Source organism: Neomonachus schauinslandi, chromosome 11, assembly GCF_002201575.2.
Source record: "Neomonachus schauinslandi chromosome 11, ASM220157v2, whole genome shotgun sequence".
NCBI lineage: Eukaryota > Metazoa > Chordata > Mammalia > Carnivora > Phocidae > Neomonachus > Neomonachus schauinslandi.
The window spans coordinates 110,574,739-110,594,461 of record NC_058413.1 but is presented as its reverse complement, the minus strand read 5'-3'; the positions used below and the strand labels follow the sequence as shown (position 1 = coordinate 110,594,461).

Here is a 19,723-nt window from a genome sequence, read left to right as displayed (position 1 = left end):
GTTTTCCGCTTAGTGTAAGGAAGGGTCTGAGCTAAAACCACCAACAGTGCAGGAGGTAGTGGCTCCCCATGGTTAAGCCATTCGAGCAGAGGTTGAATGTCTATGGGTGAGGAAGGTAGATCTCTGAGTGAAAGGTTGACCTGTTAACTTCCAAGGGCTCTTCCAAAGCTATCATTCTCTGAACATCTCCAGAATTTGTTCTGATGTTTATAATTAAGAATACTATACATTTTAAATATGTAATAATTAATAATTAGTAGCTTTACTTTGAGTTTTGATAGAAAAGCTATCATGTGTAGAATTTTCATATGAGAAATTTGGCCAAAGATGCCAGTGCAAACTATATATATATATTATATATGTATTGCAAATATACCAAGGTTCTGAGCTACTATATTAATTATTAGATAGTATTTAACTGTATGTATGTGAATGGAACAACACACAGCATTAAGCATATACTATATCTGTTCCTGGGATCAGCAATTTACAGTCCACAAGACTGAACATCTACACAAAAAACAATAAAGCTCAAAAACAAATAATTATGCTACAAATCAAGAAAGTACGAAAGTGTTGGCAGATCTTGACTGCAAAAGATTTACAAACAGGCTGAAGGAAGGGAAAAATTCTTGACACAGCAGTCATGTGGCCAGAAAATTTTCACTTAAGGTATTTTTAAAGCTCTTCAAAATGGAAAGATAGGGACTTTCCAAGATCTTCTAAGCATAGAAAACAGTATAGAAACTCTTTTGATGCCCAGATGATCTCGCTAGAAACTATAACATTTAGCATATGTAGCCTAGCATATTTAGCATTTAGCTTACCCATATGGGTGGGAATAAAAATAATACAGAGCTTTTTAAACTATAGATTGTGCCTCATTAGTGGATTATGAAATCGACTTCATGAGTGGTGATGAGAATTTTTTAAATAAAATATAATTTTAGAATCAGAATGTTCTAAGATAGAAACTACCAGAGGGCATCATATATTGTAAAGGTAAGTGTGTTTCCCAGGATTGTATATGCATCCTGGATCACAGTGCAAAATATATTTCTTTCTGTGAGACGGTCAAATCAGAGTGAAAGTTACTAGCATGGAGGGTAAGAGCTAGAATTTCAGATTTTAGAGATTAACTGCTTGGACGCAAATTCCAGCTTTGCCCTTTACTGACTCTGTTACCTCAGGCAAGTTACTTTTCCTTTCCTGTGCCTAATTTCTTTATCTGTAAAAATAGTGATGGTAACAGTGCCGACAGCCCTTAGAACAATGTCTGGGCACTTATAAATGGTGAACTAATATCAGCTAGAATTATAGTATCGTTTCTTACTCTCAAAGCTCAGGTGTTCAGTTACTGGCCAGCTCTCCAGAAGGTTGAAAGCTTTGGGGTCTCTGTTGTTATTTAGGTATAGATGGATAGTTTTATATGTATACTTACAGTGTATGCATTTAACTATGTATGAATAGTTGGATATAGAACATTAGTAAAAATTTTGAGCATATACATATAAACATGCCATACAAATGTATTACTGTACTAACAAATACATAACCTTAATCAGAAATAGAAATATTTAAAGAAGGAGATTGAAATGAAGTACAAGCTTTTAAAAGAATGTCAAAATTTTGTATTTTATAAATAATACATTTTTTAATTTTTTAAATTTTATGTATTCTATAGAATACTTCTCTCATGTATTACTAATAATGCTCTGAATGTTTAGTTTCAAATGTCATATCAATTATGACTTCATTTCATATACCATTATTAGCTAATATCTCAAAGTACAATATGCATTCAGGTTGAGGTTTATTTTTATTATTTGTTTGATAATTTTTCCAATTTGTGATTCTCACTTTGTCATAAATATAATTATACTGTCATTGTCATTATGTGGCCAAGAGTTTATAAGGAGAATAAGAGATGTATCAGCTCTTTTTCTTATTCACCTGTCCTTGTGTTATTAGTTTTATCTTTGATCTATGGTTTTGCAATTTTTGGCAGAAAAATACTTGTTTTTATTGTGGGATAATTGACATTACATTGTGTAAGTTTAAGGTGTACTATGTATTGATCTGATAGATTTATATATCGCAATATGATTACTACCATAGCTAGCTAACACCTCCATCAATCACATAATTGTCATTTCTCTGTTGTGGGGAGAACATTTAATATCTAATCTCTTAGCAATTTTGAAGTATATGATACAGTGTTGTTGACTATAAGCATGATGCTATGCATCAAAACTCCAGAACTTACTCATCTTCTAACTGCAAGTTTGTACTTTGACTGACATCTCAATTCCCACACTCCCTAGCCTCTATAACCACTATTCAACAGTTTCTACTAGTTCAGCTTTTTAAATTTTTTTTTAAGTAGGCACCATTCTCAATATGGAGCTTGAACTAACGACCCTGAGATTAAGAGTTGCATGCTCTACCAACTGAGCCAGTCAGGTGCCCCTAGTTCGGCTTTTTTAGATTCCACATATAAGTGATACCATACAATATTTGTCTTTATGTGACTTAATTCACTTAACATAATACCTTCAAGGTCCCATCCATGTTGTCACAAATGGCAGGACTTCCTTCTTTCTCATGGCTAAATAATAATATGTTTATATAAACCATGTCTTCTTTATTCATTCATCCATTGATGGACACTTAGATTGTTTCTATATCTTGGCTATCGTTAATAAAAAACAGCAGGAAAATACTTACTTCACAAACTCCCATGTTTGACAGATGATTGAATAATCAATCTAACTTCATAGGGATATAGCATTGCTATTAAAACAAGTTAAATCATAAAATATTAGCAGTAGAAGAAACTTCTACATCATTTGGTCTAGGGGTCTGCAAACTAGTCTATAAGCCAAATCAACTCTCCACCTATTTTTATTTTTTTTAAAGATTTTATTTATTTATTTGACAGAGAGAGACACAGCGAGAGAGGGAACACAAGCAGGGGGAGAGGGAGAAGCAGGCCTCCCATGGAGCAGGGAGCCCGACCCAGGACCCTGGGATCATGACCTGAGCCAAAGGCAGACGCTTAACTGACTGAGCCACCCAGCTGCCCCTCCACCTACTTTTATAAATTAAGTTTTATTGGCACAAAGCCACACTCAATCATTTACATATTGTCTGTGGCTGTTCGCACTTCTTTTTTTTTAAAGTTTTTATTCAAATTCCAGTTAGTTAACAGACAGTGTGATATTAGTTTCAGGTGTACAATACATTGATTCAACACTTGCAGACAACACCCGGTGCTCATCACAACCAGCGCCTCCTTCAACCCCATCACCCATCTAGCCCATCCCCCCCTCCACGTCCCCTCTGGCCACCTTCAGTGTGTTCTCTGTAGTTCAGAGTCTGTTTCTTGGTTTGCTTCTGTCTAAGAATATGTTTTTGATTAGTCATATAAAAAGCATAGAAAAAATGATAAGAAATATGCACATGCCCACTACTCACCTAAAATAATAAAACACTGCCCATACAAGGGAGGCGTGACAAAAGTCTTTTTTAGACTCTTCCATTTTGTGAGGACTCGTTCAGATGCTGTGAGACAGCCGTACATCCACTGAGCAGGCACAGGTGACATTTAGTTAGACGAAAGGAGGCAAGAGAGCCTGGCGACTGATAGCAGTGCCCATCTCTCCCGGAGCACCATAGTGTTCTCCCAGAGAACGGTGTTTACCGTGGGCAGTCTACGACCGTTGACCTTGCAAACGGACGAGGTGCCAGGGTCAACCACACAGTAACATGGTGATGTTTAGTTTCTCCTGTGCAGATACTAAGCAGAAAGTGGAATTGTAGTCTGTCCTTCCCACACAGCGTGATGTGTTTGACTATCCTCCTGGCGTTCCGGCAGCACACTGGGAGGCCACTGGTCGAAACTATAGACGCCTCAGAAGCAGAATTTTGTTTAATTCATTACTTTAACCGTGCCGTGCATGGTACATGTAACAGAAGCTCAGTAAGAGTTTTCTGACTGAACGGAAGAAACGTAGGGTTTTCTGCAATGTTTGAAGGTAACTCGTAAGTTGTGCGTATGACGTACGCATGTTAATTTTGACGTTTTGTTGGCATTGTTTAAGGCTCTCCTGTTGTAAGAAGAAAGCGAATTGTTGAAAATAAGCAGAGAAGCCTTTTAGAACAGAAAAGACAAAACTCTGGATCTGCAGGAAAGAAGTGCAACGAGCAAATGAACGTAAGTCCAGTGTTAGTAACAATGTCTATTCAGCAGTGAAAAATTGCTTGGAAAACAGAATGTTCTCAAAGGACTGTGCTTTTGCTGTGAAGTGCGGACCACAACATAAAGATAAATATGCCAAGGTCATTAAGCAGCAGCACAGGAATCTCTACCCTAGGAACTTACTGTACTAGACGTGTTTGCTATATTCTCTTTGCCTGTATGATCAATTACTAATGAAGATTTTCAACCAACCTTAACAAATCACCATTATTCCTTTCTTTATTATTTATACATGTTATTTGCAACAAAGTTCCTAAGTATACATAAAAAAAGAAAAACAGAAAAGTAAATGAGAGCCCTGGATAGAGGAAGTAAGTGTGTTAATCATGAAGACTAGTCAAGTTCTTGTGCTTAAATATCCTCTCTGGATCTGAGCTTCCTGGAAGATACGGCAAAAGGAAAATAGGATGGGGTGTATGGTTCTCAGGGGTCACTGATAATGATGGTGTTTGAGGTGCAGTAGAGGAAGAGACTGCCCCCCTGAGGCCCCTCTGTGGGCGCCCGGAGCTCAGAATGGATGGACACCTCTTCATAGTCAACAGGAGACGAATCAGGAGTTTCACATGGCTGTTTGAGATAGAGATCTTCAGTAAAAGTCAGAAGCTTAATAAAAGTCATTTTAAAATTAGTGGAGGTAATCCCGTGAGAGCTAAGTAAACATGACCTAAATATGACATTTTCTGGACATCTAACCTCATCCAAGGATTGAATTTAAAATATTAAATCAGGAGCGCCTGGGGGGAGCATCTGCCTTCGGCTTGGGTCGTGATCCCAGGGTCCTGGGATTGAGGCCTGCATCTCGCTCTCCTGCTCCCCCTCTTTGCCCTCTGTCTGTCTCTCTCTCTGTCAAGTAAATAAAATCCAAATAAATAGATAACTATTAAAACATCTAGAGGGATGAGTAAATAGCATTTCACTTGGAATTTCTATTCTAAGTAGCACTTCCGATTTTTGATAGCCGTGAAATAGAGTGCCTTATGAAGAATTTATATCCGACTTATGAGTTGAGGATTCTATTATTTGTATACTGTAGGAACTATTGTTTTATATAGATAAGATTTTTACTGTGGAGGAAAATCAACCGTGATATATTCTTAACAGCAAGACCAACGTCATTTAGTTCTGTACGATGTAAATAAAGCTGCCCCGTGACCATGCTATTCTTAATGCTTAATAGCCCAGCACTCACTTACAGACTCACCTTCCTGAAGGTACAGTAATGCCTAGGAAGGCCTTCCTCTCAAGCCCCATGTTGTTCACATCAAGCATCTCAGAATCTGTCAAGTGAACAAGGGTTTATTTGTATAAATGATTTTAAATGCTAAAGCAATATATAGTTGTTATAACAACAACAAGAACGAACTAAACTTGAAGTGCTCCTGAGGAGTGCGCTCTCCAACTTCATCTTTATCTTTCGGGGTCTTCCTCTGTCCGGGTGTGCCCCTTTGCACACTGTCTCCCTGGTTTTGAGCCCATGTGTGTTTTTCTTTCCAGAAGCCCCAGGTCCACCTTCCACTCACACGCCTGCTTACACATCTTCCACGGTCTTGTTACCTGTAGAGTCGGTCAGTGTTCCCGAATCAAAATTCAAGATTTGAAGTTTAAGTTTTTCAGCCCTCTTGTCTTGTTTCGACTGGGGGGGTTTGTTTTGTTTTGTGTTTTAACTAAAGAGCCTCCGCAGCGGGGCAGGCACTAGAGCGATGGCCCCTGCCCCCTTGTTTCGGGAAATGTGGTTTGTCGTTCCTCCACGTGGAGAGAATCAGAGAGCCATGAAAGGCGGGAGGAGCAGGGCCCCACTTCGTGCCAGGACGGCGTCTCCCCGCGGGACCCGCATCTCCAGCGGAGGCCGGGCGAGGCCGGGCGGGCAAGGGCGGCAGGGCTCTCGCTCACGCCTGCGCCAGCGACCCTCGGGGTCCGGCGAGCGCAGGCCAGGGGCGGGGCAGTCAGGGGCAGCGGGGCCACCAGCCGCGCCCCCGCAGCCCGCAGAGCGCGGATGTGCCCGCGGCCGGGGCAGCGGGCCTCGCGCGCTCGGCTCTGCGCAAGGGTCGTCCTCGGCACTAGCCCTCGTGGGGGCTCGGCCCCTACGGTGAGAAACCAACTAGGCCGTGAACCTTAAGGTAAACCTCGCACCTTGCTTCCCTCCTCCAAGACCCAAGGTAACACTGCAACCTGAAAATCTTCCAAAATTGACAGAGAACATTTTTTAAAATTTCAGGTACCCTAGAAAGGCCTTATCCCCGTAAGTCTTGATTTCTGCTCCAAGAAAAAGAAAATATCCAGGTTACATGAGCAGTGATAACTGAAACTGTATGGAATGCACATGTTTTTTTAAATAAATGGATATCGTGAGTATTTAAATATGGAAATCTATTCTGAGATAATATTATATTTTTGTAGAATTTTGGGCAAAGTGTCCAGCCAAGTTCAAGTGAGCCAAAACACACTGCGAGGGGTACTTCTGATGTTGAAGAAGGTATGTTTCGGTTTAAAATTCTTCTCTGAGCTTTGTTCCCAGTGATTTCATTTTTTGTTACGTGTGTTTTCCCAAGTACATACATACTACGTGACAGGTAAGCCCCCAAGTGGGATCCGAGCCCCTTATGCTGCACATTTAGACTGTTGCCGGGTTTGTTTATTCTAAGTAATAATTTACTGAACATCTTTCTACGTGAAGCTTTTTCCTGACTTTTCAATCATTTCTGTAAGACGAAGATTCCAGGAATCACAATTACACTATTTGACATGTCATTGGCACCTAATAAGTATTTGTTGAACGAAACTCTGTGTATTAAATGAATACTGGATCAGAAGAAATAAGCATTGTTATAGCTCCTTATGCAGATTCCAAAGTATTTTCCTGAGAAATAACGTTTAAAACTTTTCTGAGATGTATGCCAACTTGAGGTAGAATTATTTCTATGATTTGCTTACATGATAGGCAAAGAAATTGTGTTTTATTAGTTTTGAATTATTTATCTTTTACTAATAATATGCTTAATTATTTTTGTATGTGTCTTTACTTCTGATGAATTGGTCCTTTGTATTGTTTTCCCCAGTAGATATTGGAGTTTTGGTATTTCCTTACTGATTTCTGCAAATTCTTTAAATATCAAGGGTTCTATTCTTCATATTAGTTGCAAATGTTTTTATTACTTTATTATTTGCATTTTATTCCACTTACATGTTTATACTTAGAATTAATTTTTTCATTCAACAAGTGATTGAGAGCTAATTTCCTGCCTACAACTAGATTTTGGATATACAGTAATGCATGAAACACACAAAAGTCTTGCCTTTCAAAAATTTAGTCTATTAGGGAAGACTGCCCTTTAAATAAACACATCTTTTAGTCTTTACTTAGTGATTTCTCCATTACTTTTAAAAGCAAAGAACCTTCCCAATACAGAAATACAGGAGTGTTTCTGTCTCCTCTGGATTGCTCTAATGGTTTCATTCCTTAAATTAAATAATTTCCTTTGAATTTGTTTAAATGGATGATGTACAGGAAAACTGCAAGTTGATTCTTTTATAAGCAGTAAACTAATTTATTGAGTCATCTTTCCCTTCCCTCAAGACTTTTATGCTTCTTTGATCAGATGTTAAATTCTTGTGTCTTCATGGGTCTGTTCCTAGGCAGTCAGTTCTGTTTAGCCTGTCACTCATCTTCTAACTTTCCTTTCCTTTTATTTTACTCTTTTATTCATAACTTATCTTAATTGTTATCATAAAGACAATCTACTTCATCTTCTCTTTGAATTACCAATGGATAACAAAAACACAACACAAACATAATCTAAAGGTGATGCATTTTTCCTTTAGCTCAGGTAACATGCTAGGGGTTTTCATTGCCTCCCTGCCATCATTTTGAATTTCTATTTTTTAATCAGGGATGGGAAAATGCTAGATACAGATAATCCTGATAAATAAAATGCAAAGTAACAGAAGATTTACTGGGTTTCTATTTGTGAAATGAATACATACAGACGCATGTCAGTTAAGTAGGTATGTGGGAAGATCCCAAAGACAAAAAGGGATCAAAGAATAATTGATGTAAAGTTTCTGTAGTTTCAGATAGTACTTCGCAGTTTTTGATGGCTGAAAGCCTAGTGAAAGCTTCAGTGCCTGAGGATGAAATTCTCACTGTCATGAATAGCAAGCAGCTACAGAAACCAAATCTGGCTTTAAATAAGACCCAGGCATTCGACATCTCTGCACTCTCAGCTGGGGAGCAGAAGATCCTACAGTCCCTCAGTCGTCTCAATGAGAGCTTATACTGTGAGTATGGAAGAACAGCTTTCATAAGAAATTTTATATTTTGTACTTAGACAATTGTAATTTAAAATTTAATTTAATTTAAAAATTGGAAATAAAAATACAAAATGTATCCAGATTATTAGCTACTTAAATCAAATATATAACAGTTAAAAAAATGTATTTGAGCAGGGGTACCTGGGTGGCTCAGTCAGTTAAGTCTTGATTTCAGCTCAGATTGTGATCTCAGGGTCCTGAGACTGAGCCTGCCATCAGGCTCCTCGCTCAGCATGGACTCTGCTTGAGGATTCTCTCTCTCCCTCTCCCCCTCGCCCCACTCACACATACACTCTCTCTCCCTCTCTCTAATATATATATAATATATATATATTTCCCTATTAGATACTTTCATGCTTCACATAAAGGATTCTGCTTGAAGGTTGTTGGGTTTGTCTGTTTGTTTGTTCTTTCCTTTTGCCCGGACCCTTGCTGCTATTGTATGGACAGAAGCCCAAACACTGAAAAGGCAAGAGGTGACAAGTCCCTCAGCTTTTGTGCCTTCCTAGCTAATAAGCGTCTCCTCTTTCCTGGCATACTCCCAAGAATGGGATTTCCTTTTGGTTTAAAAAAGAAGAAGAAGAAAGACAAATGGAAAGAAATGAAAACCCAGTATTTGAATAAAGATCATTATAGAATAGTCAAAGTATTAGGAATTCCTTCTTATCAACTTAAGCTTTATGTCATTGTTTTTAACCAAACTGCTTCTGTTTCCTACCTAATATAAGTATAAACACTGTTTCTGGGACAATAGAAAAAAGACTCTTAACTCGATTTTGAATATTTTGACATACCAGAATTTAGTATCTGATTCTTTTAGTCATTCTTCTCAGTCAAATACATAACTAAATTGTTTTTGTGTCATGGCATAATTCTTTCAGATGTACAAGAAGCCATTTGCAAGAATCCATCCATCAAAAACACCTTACAAATAATACCACTTCTGGTAAGTATTTTAAGAAGCTTTTTTCTTTCTCATTTTAGGAAATGTCATGATGTCACATGTAAGCATCCTGTATTGAAATTAATTTTTCGTGAGTTTGGCTTTTGGAGAGTTTTCCTCCCCAGTTAACTTTCAATTATGATCTGTTTTGTTAGAATCAGCAAATATCTTCTCACTTAAAAAGATCAGAATATAGAGGTTTTTTTACACCCAGAGTATTTCATCATTCATGGGAACAGCAACAGGGATCAGTGAGTGTACTACTCCCCAGATAATAATTTTGGGTGTGTAGCCTAATTGGAAAATTGTCAAGAATTTTACCTTGGTAATGATCCCACCCTTGCTCCCATCCCTTTCATGTCTTCAAAGTTCAAAACGAGACATTGTTATTTGGAATTTTTTTTATTTTTTGCCTTGACAACTGAGTTCTGGTAAAGATACACATATAAATGGTAATTTATTGCATTAAGGAATTCTCAATCTAACAGGGAGAAAGAGCTCATGGAGAGTGTATAGCAATCACTCTAATATGACTTGAGACCATGTGTGGACGGCACAGCCTTAGGAAATCACAGCAGGAAGAGATCCTAGTGGCCATAGGTGACCAGAGACGGGTCTGTGGAAAGGGCGTCTGAGACTAAGATGCTACCTGCATTCTCACTGCCCTCAACGTGGGTGTTTGACAAGGAAGCGTTTTGTTAGAGAATTGACTGGATGCTTGCTCAGTTCTGAAATCTGGACGGGAAAAAACAAGACTACGCAGGTCTACTCCATTTCTTACTTGCTGTCACATAAACACCGTGATACCTTTCTTAACCATGATTTAGATTTTTGCTACGTCCTAGGTATGGTGGTAAGTAACGACAAAGAGGCTGCCCCCGCCCTCGTGAAGCTTTTTACTTCCCTCTGGGCAGACGGTTCTCGGAAACGGTCTTTCTGCTGCGGCAAGTGGTACAGCTCCCGTGGTGTCTGTCACTTTGGCCCCTGACAGATGCATGCACGGTAGCTGCCCACATGCCAGTGTGGCTTTTTGCCAAGTTTTCATCTCCACCCATTCAGGAACTTAAGTAATTTTTGCAGTGATAATTTTTGTGTGTCTGAATTTGTGACAGTTTTCTGTTATTTATAACATAAACGGTTCTCACCTCACCTGAGTGAGATAATACCCACGGTGATGGAGATCATCCTTCTCTACACTTGAGCTCAACCTGAAAACTGTGTGCTGACCCCAGACAGCTAACGGAGCACCAACTGTAAATACTGCTCAGTAAGGAGAGAAGGTCGCGTATTCAGCAAAGCGCTCCGCTGTGCACGTTGGTGTGCCGTGGCCGTATGCCACGGCAGCCTCTGACTCCTAACGGAAAAGTTACTTGTGTAGATGAAGGACCGCTGATCAGAGGCTTGGCATCACTTTCATCTTAGATCTTTCACACTCCTTACAACAGTTGGTAACCATGAGCTTTCTTTAGTCCCTTTATCTCCAAACATGTCACTCTTCTTACCTGATCATCACGGACGTAGGTCAGAAGCCTTCCATTCATTCTCAGGGGAAATGGTATGCAGTCACAGAATCATTAACTGCCGGTTTAAACGGCCCCCTCCCCCATCAGAATTGTTTCATTTGCATGTTCTGCGTGGGGATTTGAACATTTTAGTCTTGTTTGCCCTTTTTCTACTATTTTTATTCTTTTTTACTCTTCAGTTGCATTTACTGTTTGTTGACATTTTGTCATGCTTGCTTTATCTGATAGATGGAAGGATGGGTGGGTGGATGGAAGAATAGAATAAATAGAAGACGAAAGGACAGGAGAGAGATTCATACATATACACACACAAACGTACATTTCAGTGAGCTGTTTGAAAGTCAGTTACAGACATGATGATACTTTCACATTAAATACGTAAGCATACATGTTCTCTTAAGAACAGACATTCTCCTGCATAATCACAGCACCATCATCACACCCAGGTAAATTAATATTGATACACATCCATATTCAGAATTCCCCAGTTCGAAACAAAACGTCTTCTCTGATGCAGGATGCAGCCCAGGATTATACATTGTACATGGATGTCTCATCTCTTCATTCTCCAATCTTTCGTGCACGCTGACACCTCCGAAGAGTCTGGGCCAGGTGTCTTGTTGACTGTCCCATGATGTGGAGGTTTCTGATGGTCTTCTCATTAGATATGGGTTAACATTTATGGTGGGTGCAAAGTTTCAAAGTTTGTGTTCTTAGAGCCATGTTTTCATTTTATCACCTGCTTGATTCTACCTGTATCTTCCTTCAGATTTTCTATTTAGCTGCTTATAATTTATTTTGAGTCCAGAAGATGGATGTCCAAGCTTTTAGAGTTATGGTTAAAGCACAAATAAATAAGTGCTTAGTGCCTCCCCTAGGAATAAAGTGAATGGGCTTTAGATACTTCTTGGTCTTTTGTTTTCATCATGATAAGTATAGTCTTTAATCCCCATCACCTGGTCTTTGGAAAGCTGTCAAAATTTGTTCCTGTGTCTCCATCACAATTTCCAAATAAGTAAAATTATTTAATATGTATGTTCTAGAAAGGCAATTTGTAATCATATTCCTATACTTTCTGTATATGACACAGGAGACCACCAAAGCTGCCTTGTTTTTGTCAGGACCCTTGTGGTACAGCCTAGTGCTCTCCACATAATGGCAGGAATATCTATTCAGGAATATTTGTGGGCTTGGAGATGTGGAAAGTAAGGTTTTTATTAATGTTTTTTATTTTATTTTACCTTTCCACCCCAATGTTTTCATACCCATATGAACTTACAAGATTTTTGTTTCCAAATGATAATATGTCATATATGTCTAGCGTTATAATTTACATGCATTATGTAGTTAACTCAGGACCTGAATTTCTCAGCAGAGCAACATTAATTATGTAATAAATCTACCAAGTACCCCAATACAGAAAACTCAAACGCCATTGGTTTAAGATTTGAATTTATGTTTAAGTCTCAAAAATTACACATGTCTCTGGAAAATTCACAACCTGGGTGAAGTTTATATACCTATCCACCACCCTGCATGCCCACATGCGTGTTTTTGTTGCTGGTTTTTGTGTATTTCCCCAATTCTGTTGCCCTTTGTGTTTTTTCTCCCACAGAGTTTGGTGGTGTTGATTTGGGTTTCTCCTCTTAGGCAGAAAAGTGAACTGATATATGCTAAGGTATTTAGCATGAATTTTAAAAGATGACTTATCATTTTTTTAAATCATTCAGGGAGATTTAAAACCATTTAAATCATTTAAAAACAATATCTGGAAAGAACTCTGGTGAATTTCTAGTAGTGGGATTTTGGTGGGATTTAGGAATAATTTTGAGCAGGAGTCATTTCAGCATCTCTCATGCCTCAGGCATCAGCCAACTGGGCTTAGAGCCAGCGCTGTTGTGAGGCTTCAGAGGACCAGAATCCAGCCCACCCTCTCCTGTTTCCTCCTAGCCACCATCATCCCCTGAGAGCACCTGTGAGGGTTCTGGGAGGCAGTCGCTCCTGGAAGGCGCTTAGCACAGAGCCTGTGGTACAGTTCCCGCGACCCACAGCTCAGTGTGCTGCGTCATTACTGCCTCTATTATGATCATCTTATCTGCTCACATTGTCTCAAAAAAAGGAAGCAGTCCTCAAAATACTTAAGTGCAAGCTACGGGCGCCTGGGTGGCTCAGTTGGTTAAGCGACTGCCTTCGGCTCAGGTCATGATCCTGGAGTCCCTGGATCGAGTCCTGCATCGGGCTCCCTGCTCAGCGGGGGGTCTGCTTCTCCCTCTGACCCTCCCCCCTCTTATGTGCTCTCTTTCATTCTCTCTCTCTCAAATAAATAAATAAAATCTTAAAAATATATATATATCTTAAAAAAAAAATTTTTAAGTGCAAGCTACATGCAGAGCATGACTTTCCCTTGTAACTAGTAGGACTCACTCTACCCGTTGATTTGTAGCAACCCGTAGTCCCGCCTGCGGCTCTTCTTACACGATGAAGCTTGGGTTCCAGACAAGCCAGTCTCGCTGGTTGTCCTCCAAGTCTGCAATACTCTCTCCCCCTCCATGGTTTGCTCATGCTTTGCTGGTGTCCGCGCCCAGTTCCGAACTGCACTAGCTATGCTTTAGCTCTGTTGCCCTAATCCAGCCCTTCTGAGTGCCAGCGTAATGACGCCTCCCCCACGAAGCCCTCCACGACCAGCGTGGCCGATGTTGACCACACCTTCCCCTGGACATAGTACCTCAGTATCGCTGGTTTGGCACTTACACTCCATGGGAATTTTCGTGAGCTGTCTCCTTACGTGATTAATCTTTGGAACTGTATTGTTGAGGCTGTTTTTCCACTTACCTGTTCACTTCACAGAAACTAGCACACACTAAATACTTGAAAATATTGGTTGAGACTGTGATTTTTTATACATGGTCTTTGAATATAGATCATCTTCCTTTTTCAGACTGCAATAAAATGAGGTGATTTATTTGAACTTGAAACTTTTTTTTTAGTATTCTGAAGCAAGATTTTATGCTCCATAAAATAAAATACCACTATTTCTGGAGTTTTTCCAAAGTCCTTTGGTGAATGTTAATATTTAATCAATTAATCCTCTTTGGTGGCAACTGAACATTGTTGAGATATAATTAGAGAGAACAAAGGAAGCCCATTATGGGGTTCCTGCCCCTGAGAAGTACTTGGCCAAATGGTTTCACACATTCTCTTGTGTGATCTACTAAGTGAGGGACATGAAGTAATTTTCTCAAGTCTGAGAAATGTTCAGTGGCAGAGCCAGGTTTGGCCCTTTCCCCTGTTCCTCCCAAAATCTCTTCTACCTTTTGTAATTCTTATTTCAGTGGAGGACACCACTGTCCTCCAGATTTCCAGGCTTCTCATTCTCCCGTAGCCCCAGGCAATAAACCCTCCTAATAATAAGTGCACCTCAGATCCGTCACGACTCTTCACTCCTGAGTGTGTCCTGGTCAAGAACGGATGGCGTCTCAGCTCCAGATGTGCTGTCTCCAGCTCACCGTTCACACCATCACCAGAACAATCTTTGTACGGCGCGAATACGAACAGGTCGCGTCGCTCTCTGGCCAGGGCTACCCATCACCTTGGCCATGACGCACTCAACGCCCTTCCTCCCCGACACGTCGCTCACACAGCCCAGAGCCACAGATCGGTCTCCCAGGAACTCCCCACGTCCCGCCACCCCCTGCCCTTCCCCGCCCTGGCCCTCCGGGACCTGCCCTCCTGCTGGCCTCTCTCCTGCTCCTCCTCCACGCTGGACTTCAGTGCCGTCCCCTCTGGGAAGGCTTATCCAGCCCAAGTTTTATCCCGTCCAAAATCTACAGCTTCCTCTTTTGGGCAGCCGTAGCTGTCTGATGTTTTGTTTTCGTCAGTCATCACACTGGTCAGGCACTCTGCGAGCTTGGGGCGGGGGGGGGGGTGGGGGTGGGGAACGAGGGTAACATGCTCCTACCTTTGAGGCTCTTGCGCCCGCAGAGACAGCCCACAGACCCCGGAGCCCAGTAGGCCTGCTGCAGGGCGTCCGGAGACGTGCTCTTTCCACCTAAAAATTGTGAATCTTAGAGGCACAATTTTCATTTTGGAATATTTTATTTCCTTTGTAAAAATGAATGTTATGAATTTCATGAATTTCATGAATTTTTAACTATTGCCCTCCCAAGCAGCTTAACTTCTTCAACCCAATATATGTTGTTAGAACTACTCCTAGGGTGTTCTACGAGCTGCGAGTGCTTCTCTTAGAACATAAAACTACTTCTTCTGACCATTTACACAGCAGGTGATGACAAAAAGCACCTCCTAAGCACATTTTTACCAATAGGAAGAGTGACGATTATGAATTATCATAATGAGTATGCTGCCTTCCGTGAGGTGGAAGTCACGTTGAGAAGGAGGAGTATGTAGCCTTTGGGGATTTGAATTAGGAGTTCTGTGTTACACAATCTGTAATCTGTGGCGAGATCCCTGTGGTAAAGCCTGTGAATACTGGAGTGCAGTAATATTGTGACGCTGTGTTACAGAACAGCCAGCCAAGGGGCAGCCCATCTCCTGGCGTCGGATCCAGATGGCAGAGAAAATACTGACGGCGTACAACAGCGAGTATTACCCGGAGTCGTTATCGTTGACAGTCTCCTGTAAATAGAGCATAGATCTCTGCATTTGTTAATGATTTAAAATACTATAACCATAAGATAAAGGTAAATCACAACATGAGTAATGGAGATAAATTGACTAGTTTACATTTATGCTACAAGGTTATTATGTATTTTATTGATAAATACATTTTTAGTGAATGGAAATGCTTCATTGTTTTTAATGAGCATGCTACTGAAAACAAATTCATTATATTTAAAAATAAAACAGGATATTTTGTTATTCAAATTATGTATTAGCTATAGTTGTGGAGCTTTGTTTTTCTGAAATCCCTAATAAATTCTATTAAATTTTGGTACAGTGGTATAAAAAGTTCATGATTAGTTAATAATATCCCACATAGGGGCACCTGAGTGGCTCAGTTGGTTGAGCGACTGCCTTCGGCTCAGGTCATGATCCTGGAGTCCCGGGATCGAGTCCCGCATCGGGCTCCCTGCTCGGCGGGGAGTCTGCTTCTCCCTCTGACCCTCCCCCGTCTCATGCTGTCTCTCTCATTCTCTCTCTCTCAAATAAATAAATAAAATCTTAAAAATAATAATAATAATATCCCACATAAATAGTAAAGCCATCTGTCTAAGACTTTGAAGGATCTCTGTACTTTGGAGGTGTTGCCAAGCAGTGTTAAGAAAACCAGAGGAAACTCCTTGTATAATCATGAAACTCCTTTTATGATTTTAGAAGTTTTTTCATAGAATTATGATAATCTCATATATCTTTTTATTTTCCCTCACCCGTTTCTGCTTCAGGCTCTCATCTGGACTACTTACCTCTCACTCCAGGGAAGCTGACAGGTGGCATTTCTAAAGTTTGGTGGACTGGCAGAGTAAAAATCGCTCATATCAATCCCATCTTAGGGGCACCTGGGGGCTCAGTCGGTTGAGCGTCCGACTCTTGGTCTCAGCTCAGATCTTGAGCTCAGCGTTGTGAGTTCAAGCCCCACACTGGGCTCCTATCTTAAAAGTTTTCGAGGGACCGTGCATATAGGCACTCCGTGTCCCAAGTCCTCCCTGCTTGCACTGATGCTCAGGCCTCTTACAGGCCCCAGCCTGCTGTCCGGGCCTCTCCGCCCACGTGCACACCTCCCCCAGCTCCGAATGCCTCCACTAACATCTGCCCGAGTCACGTTGACGCGCTCTTTTAAATTCTGCTCAGGTTGAACGTTGTCTGGTGTTTCCTAATCATCGTCTGCCACCTTTGTATAAGTCACGTCCTTTGCGTGCTGGGCCGTAAGGATTTCTGTGAGTGTCCCTCTCCTTCTGGGTAAAGAGCTCCTGGCAGCTGGCAGTTGTCACTGGTGTCTGTGCCCTTAGGAACTAAAGTGGGGGACGCGGTGGCAGAGCAAAGGAATGAAGGAAGGAAAATACTCAACTGTGCGATTTACCAAGCCCTACTACGTGCTAGGAGCTGCTCCGTGTATTAGGGAGATAGTAAAAAACAGAAGCAATTATATTCTTCTATCATGGAACTTCTATTTTAGTCGGGAATACAGATTTCAAACCTAGGAATATGCCACCAGAGGGTTATAAAGCACGCTGAATGAAAAGCAGAGCTCGGGAAGGGGCAGAGCACTGGGGTAAACGTGACACAGATGGGGTGGCCAGGGAAGGTGTCTGAGGACTGAAGAGACGGGGAGCCAGCCGCGGTGGCAGCGGGGGAACAGGTCGGCCAGAGGGCAGGAGAGTGGGCTGTTCTCCTAGTGATGATTTCAGAGCAGGTGGGGCCCGTTAGGAGAAAGAGAGGACCGGCGGTCTGGACAGGGCGTCTCAGACACGAGCGCACCTTCCGCCACCGCAGCTGATGGTAAATGCCTTTCCTAGTCTGAGAGGTCTGGGGTGGGACCAAGACCACACCAGTCCTGCTGGTCCGTGAGCCACATTTAGACCCACAGGGTCTGGAGCATAACCTTGGCTGCATGTTGAAATCACATGAGGAACTTTAAAAAATATTGAAGTCTGGGTTACCCCAAGGTGCAGGTTGAGCATTTAGATTGTTTAAATCTCCCCAAATTGTAACGAGCAGCAAGGTTAAGAAACAATGGTCTAGAAGCAACAATGAGAAACAAGTAGGGGGGCTGGGGATCCCAAACCCAGCATAAGGACCGCCAGCAAACAGCCAGTCTGGGTGCCCTCTCCGGCCGGCGGGCAACTGTTCTGCTTTGGGCGTTGTCTTTCTGGGCTCCCCTCCGTCCCCAGTCTATCACTGAAATCGCCGGACTACGTGACTGTTTAACTGTTGGTGGTGGTCGGGTGTGTTGGAAGAGATTCGTGGAGCTCTGACGGGAGCAGGTTTGCTTTTGCTCCACACCAGCAGTAGATGCATGCTCTTGCCATTCCTTGTTTCATGTGATCAGTATTTCGTACTGTTCATGTGCCAAGCGTTTGCTGCAGTCTCTGAGTATGGCGTGAGTATGAAATAGCCCTTTGTGGTCGGATTCGCTGCGGTCCACATTTCCAGGTTAGAAGCGGCCAAAGGGGAAGGTGGAAGTAGCAGGAAGTGGCCACTCTTAGCAGGTCACCGTGGTTGCTAACGGGGGGACCGGCTGACTCAGGGTGCCCGGCTCCTCCGCTCCACAGCATCTTCCAGCAGCCCCCGGCCCACCGCCAGGCATAGGCTGAGACCCACGGAGACTGCATCACCCAAGCTCCCTCCTCCTCACTCACGCAGGCCAGATCTGATCCCCTGCCCCTGCACTCTGCACCTCCATCCTCCCGTCCCAGACTCTCGTTCTCCAGCTCCTCTCATAGGTGGTAAAATGTCATTCTTGTAACAAATCCCCAGTCCCACAATTCTTACAGCGGCTGTGCTTTCCTGATTAATACAGTCTGATGGAGGAGACACACGTGGGAGATGAATGACATTCTGAACTCTGAAAAAAAGCTTCAGAGTTAGCCAAATGGATATTGTTCATCTGGCTAACTCCTAGTGAGACGAGCCTCCCAGGTCTAGAGGAGACAGAGCCCAGACACAGGGAGGAAGCAGGGTCTGAAACACCGTCCTGGTAAAGGGCCCCAACCGCATGGGCTCCGCCCTTTGACAACTGGTTCCTCCTGAAGGGTTTTCACCAGAAGCCCTAGAGCCTCCCTTTCAGCTCTGCAAACCTGCAGAGCTTTCTTGGTACTCAGAATTATCTAGAAAGAAATTTTAAATAAAGAACTTGAAATACAGATGCAAACAAATTAGAATTTATAACTGTGCTCTCAAATCTGAATGTTTAATGAAATTATAAAATGGGTATTTCCAAAATGGGAATTTTACCTTTCGGAGTAGAAAGGTACTGATGAAAGCCACACGAAGATTGAGGTCAATGGTCCTGGGAGAACTCAGGCAGGATTCACAGAATATGTCATTTTCTGACATGCTGGCCGGGTGTGTGGCTGCAGGGTTTGGGTAGGGGCATGTCCGCTGCTTCTTCGCATTTCTAGGAGGAGAGACAGGGCGGGACTAACAGCCGCAGGGACTAAGAGGACTTTTCTTCTATCTCTCTAGTAGTGGACGCACACATCTGCCGGAACCATTCCCAGGAAAGCAAGCGAGCAACAGAACTACTGAATGCGTGTCCCAACCCGGGGCTGGAGAGCAGCAAAGTCCAGCAGAGCTCTGAGAAGACCCAGCTCCGCACACAAATGCAGGCGGAGACCCAGGACGGCTCACTGTGAGTGGAGCAAATATGCGTTCTTCCCGAGTTCCCAGTGCTGCTTGGCAGCTGTAGATGGAATGATTGAAACAGATGTGAAATAGAAATTTCTATTGATTAAACCTGTTACTGTAACTTGTGAGAACATTTTACGAAGAATGGCATTTTGGATTTTTTTTAATTGTCCATTTTGGTATAATATAGAGTCCCAAAGTTACCACGTCCCCCAAAATGGCCCTTAGTGGCAGCGTCAGAGCCGAGGTTAGCTGTGTGGTGGAGGGAGGCCCTCCCATGGCCCTGGGATCACACTGTGTCTTCCAAATCGAACAGTTGGCACTTTTGGAATTCAAAAGAAAAAAATTCATTAGGAGGCAATGAATCGAAATTAGAAATTGCAA

At 42.0% G+C, this 19,723-nt stretch overlaps 1 protein-coding gene across 1 annotated transcript in view; it reads left to right on the top strand.

Moving 5' to 3' along the window:
• CEP126 (centrosomal protein 126) overlaps positions 1–19,152 on the top strand; it is a 34,048-nt gene extending 14,896 nt beyond the window's left edge. The window contains exons 3-7 of the mRNA XM_021696514.2: positions 4,104–4,216; positions 6,659–6,734; positions 8,327–8,536; positions 9,451–9,515; positions 19,114–19,152. Of these exons, the coding sequence (XP_021552189.2) occupies positions 4,104–4,216; positions 6,659–6,734; positions 8,327–8,536; positions 9,451–9,515; positions 19,114–19,152 (503 nt within the window). The remainder of the gene's footprint in view (positions 1–4,103; positions 4,217–6,658; positions 6,735–8,326; positions 8,537–9,450; positions 9,516–19,113) is intronic.
• The last annotated feature ends 571 nt before the right edge of the window (positions 19,153–19,723 follow it).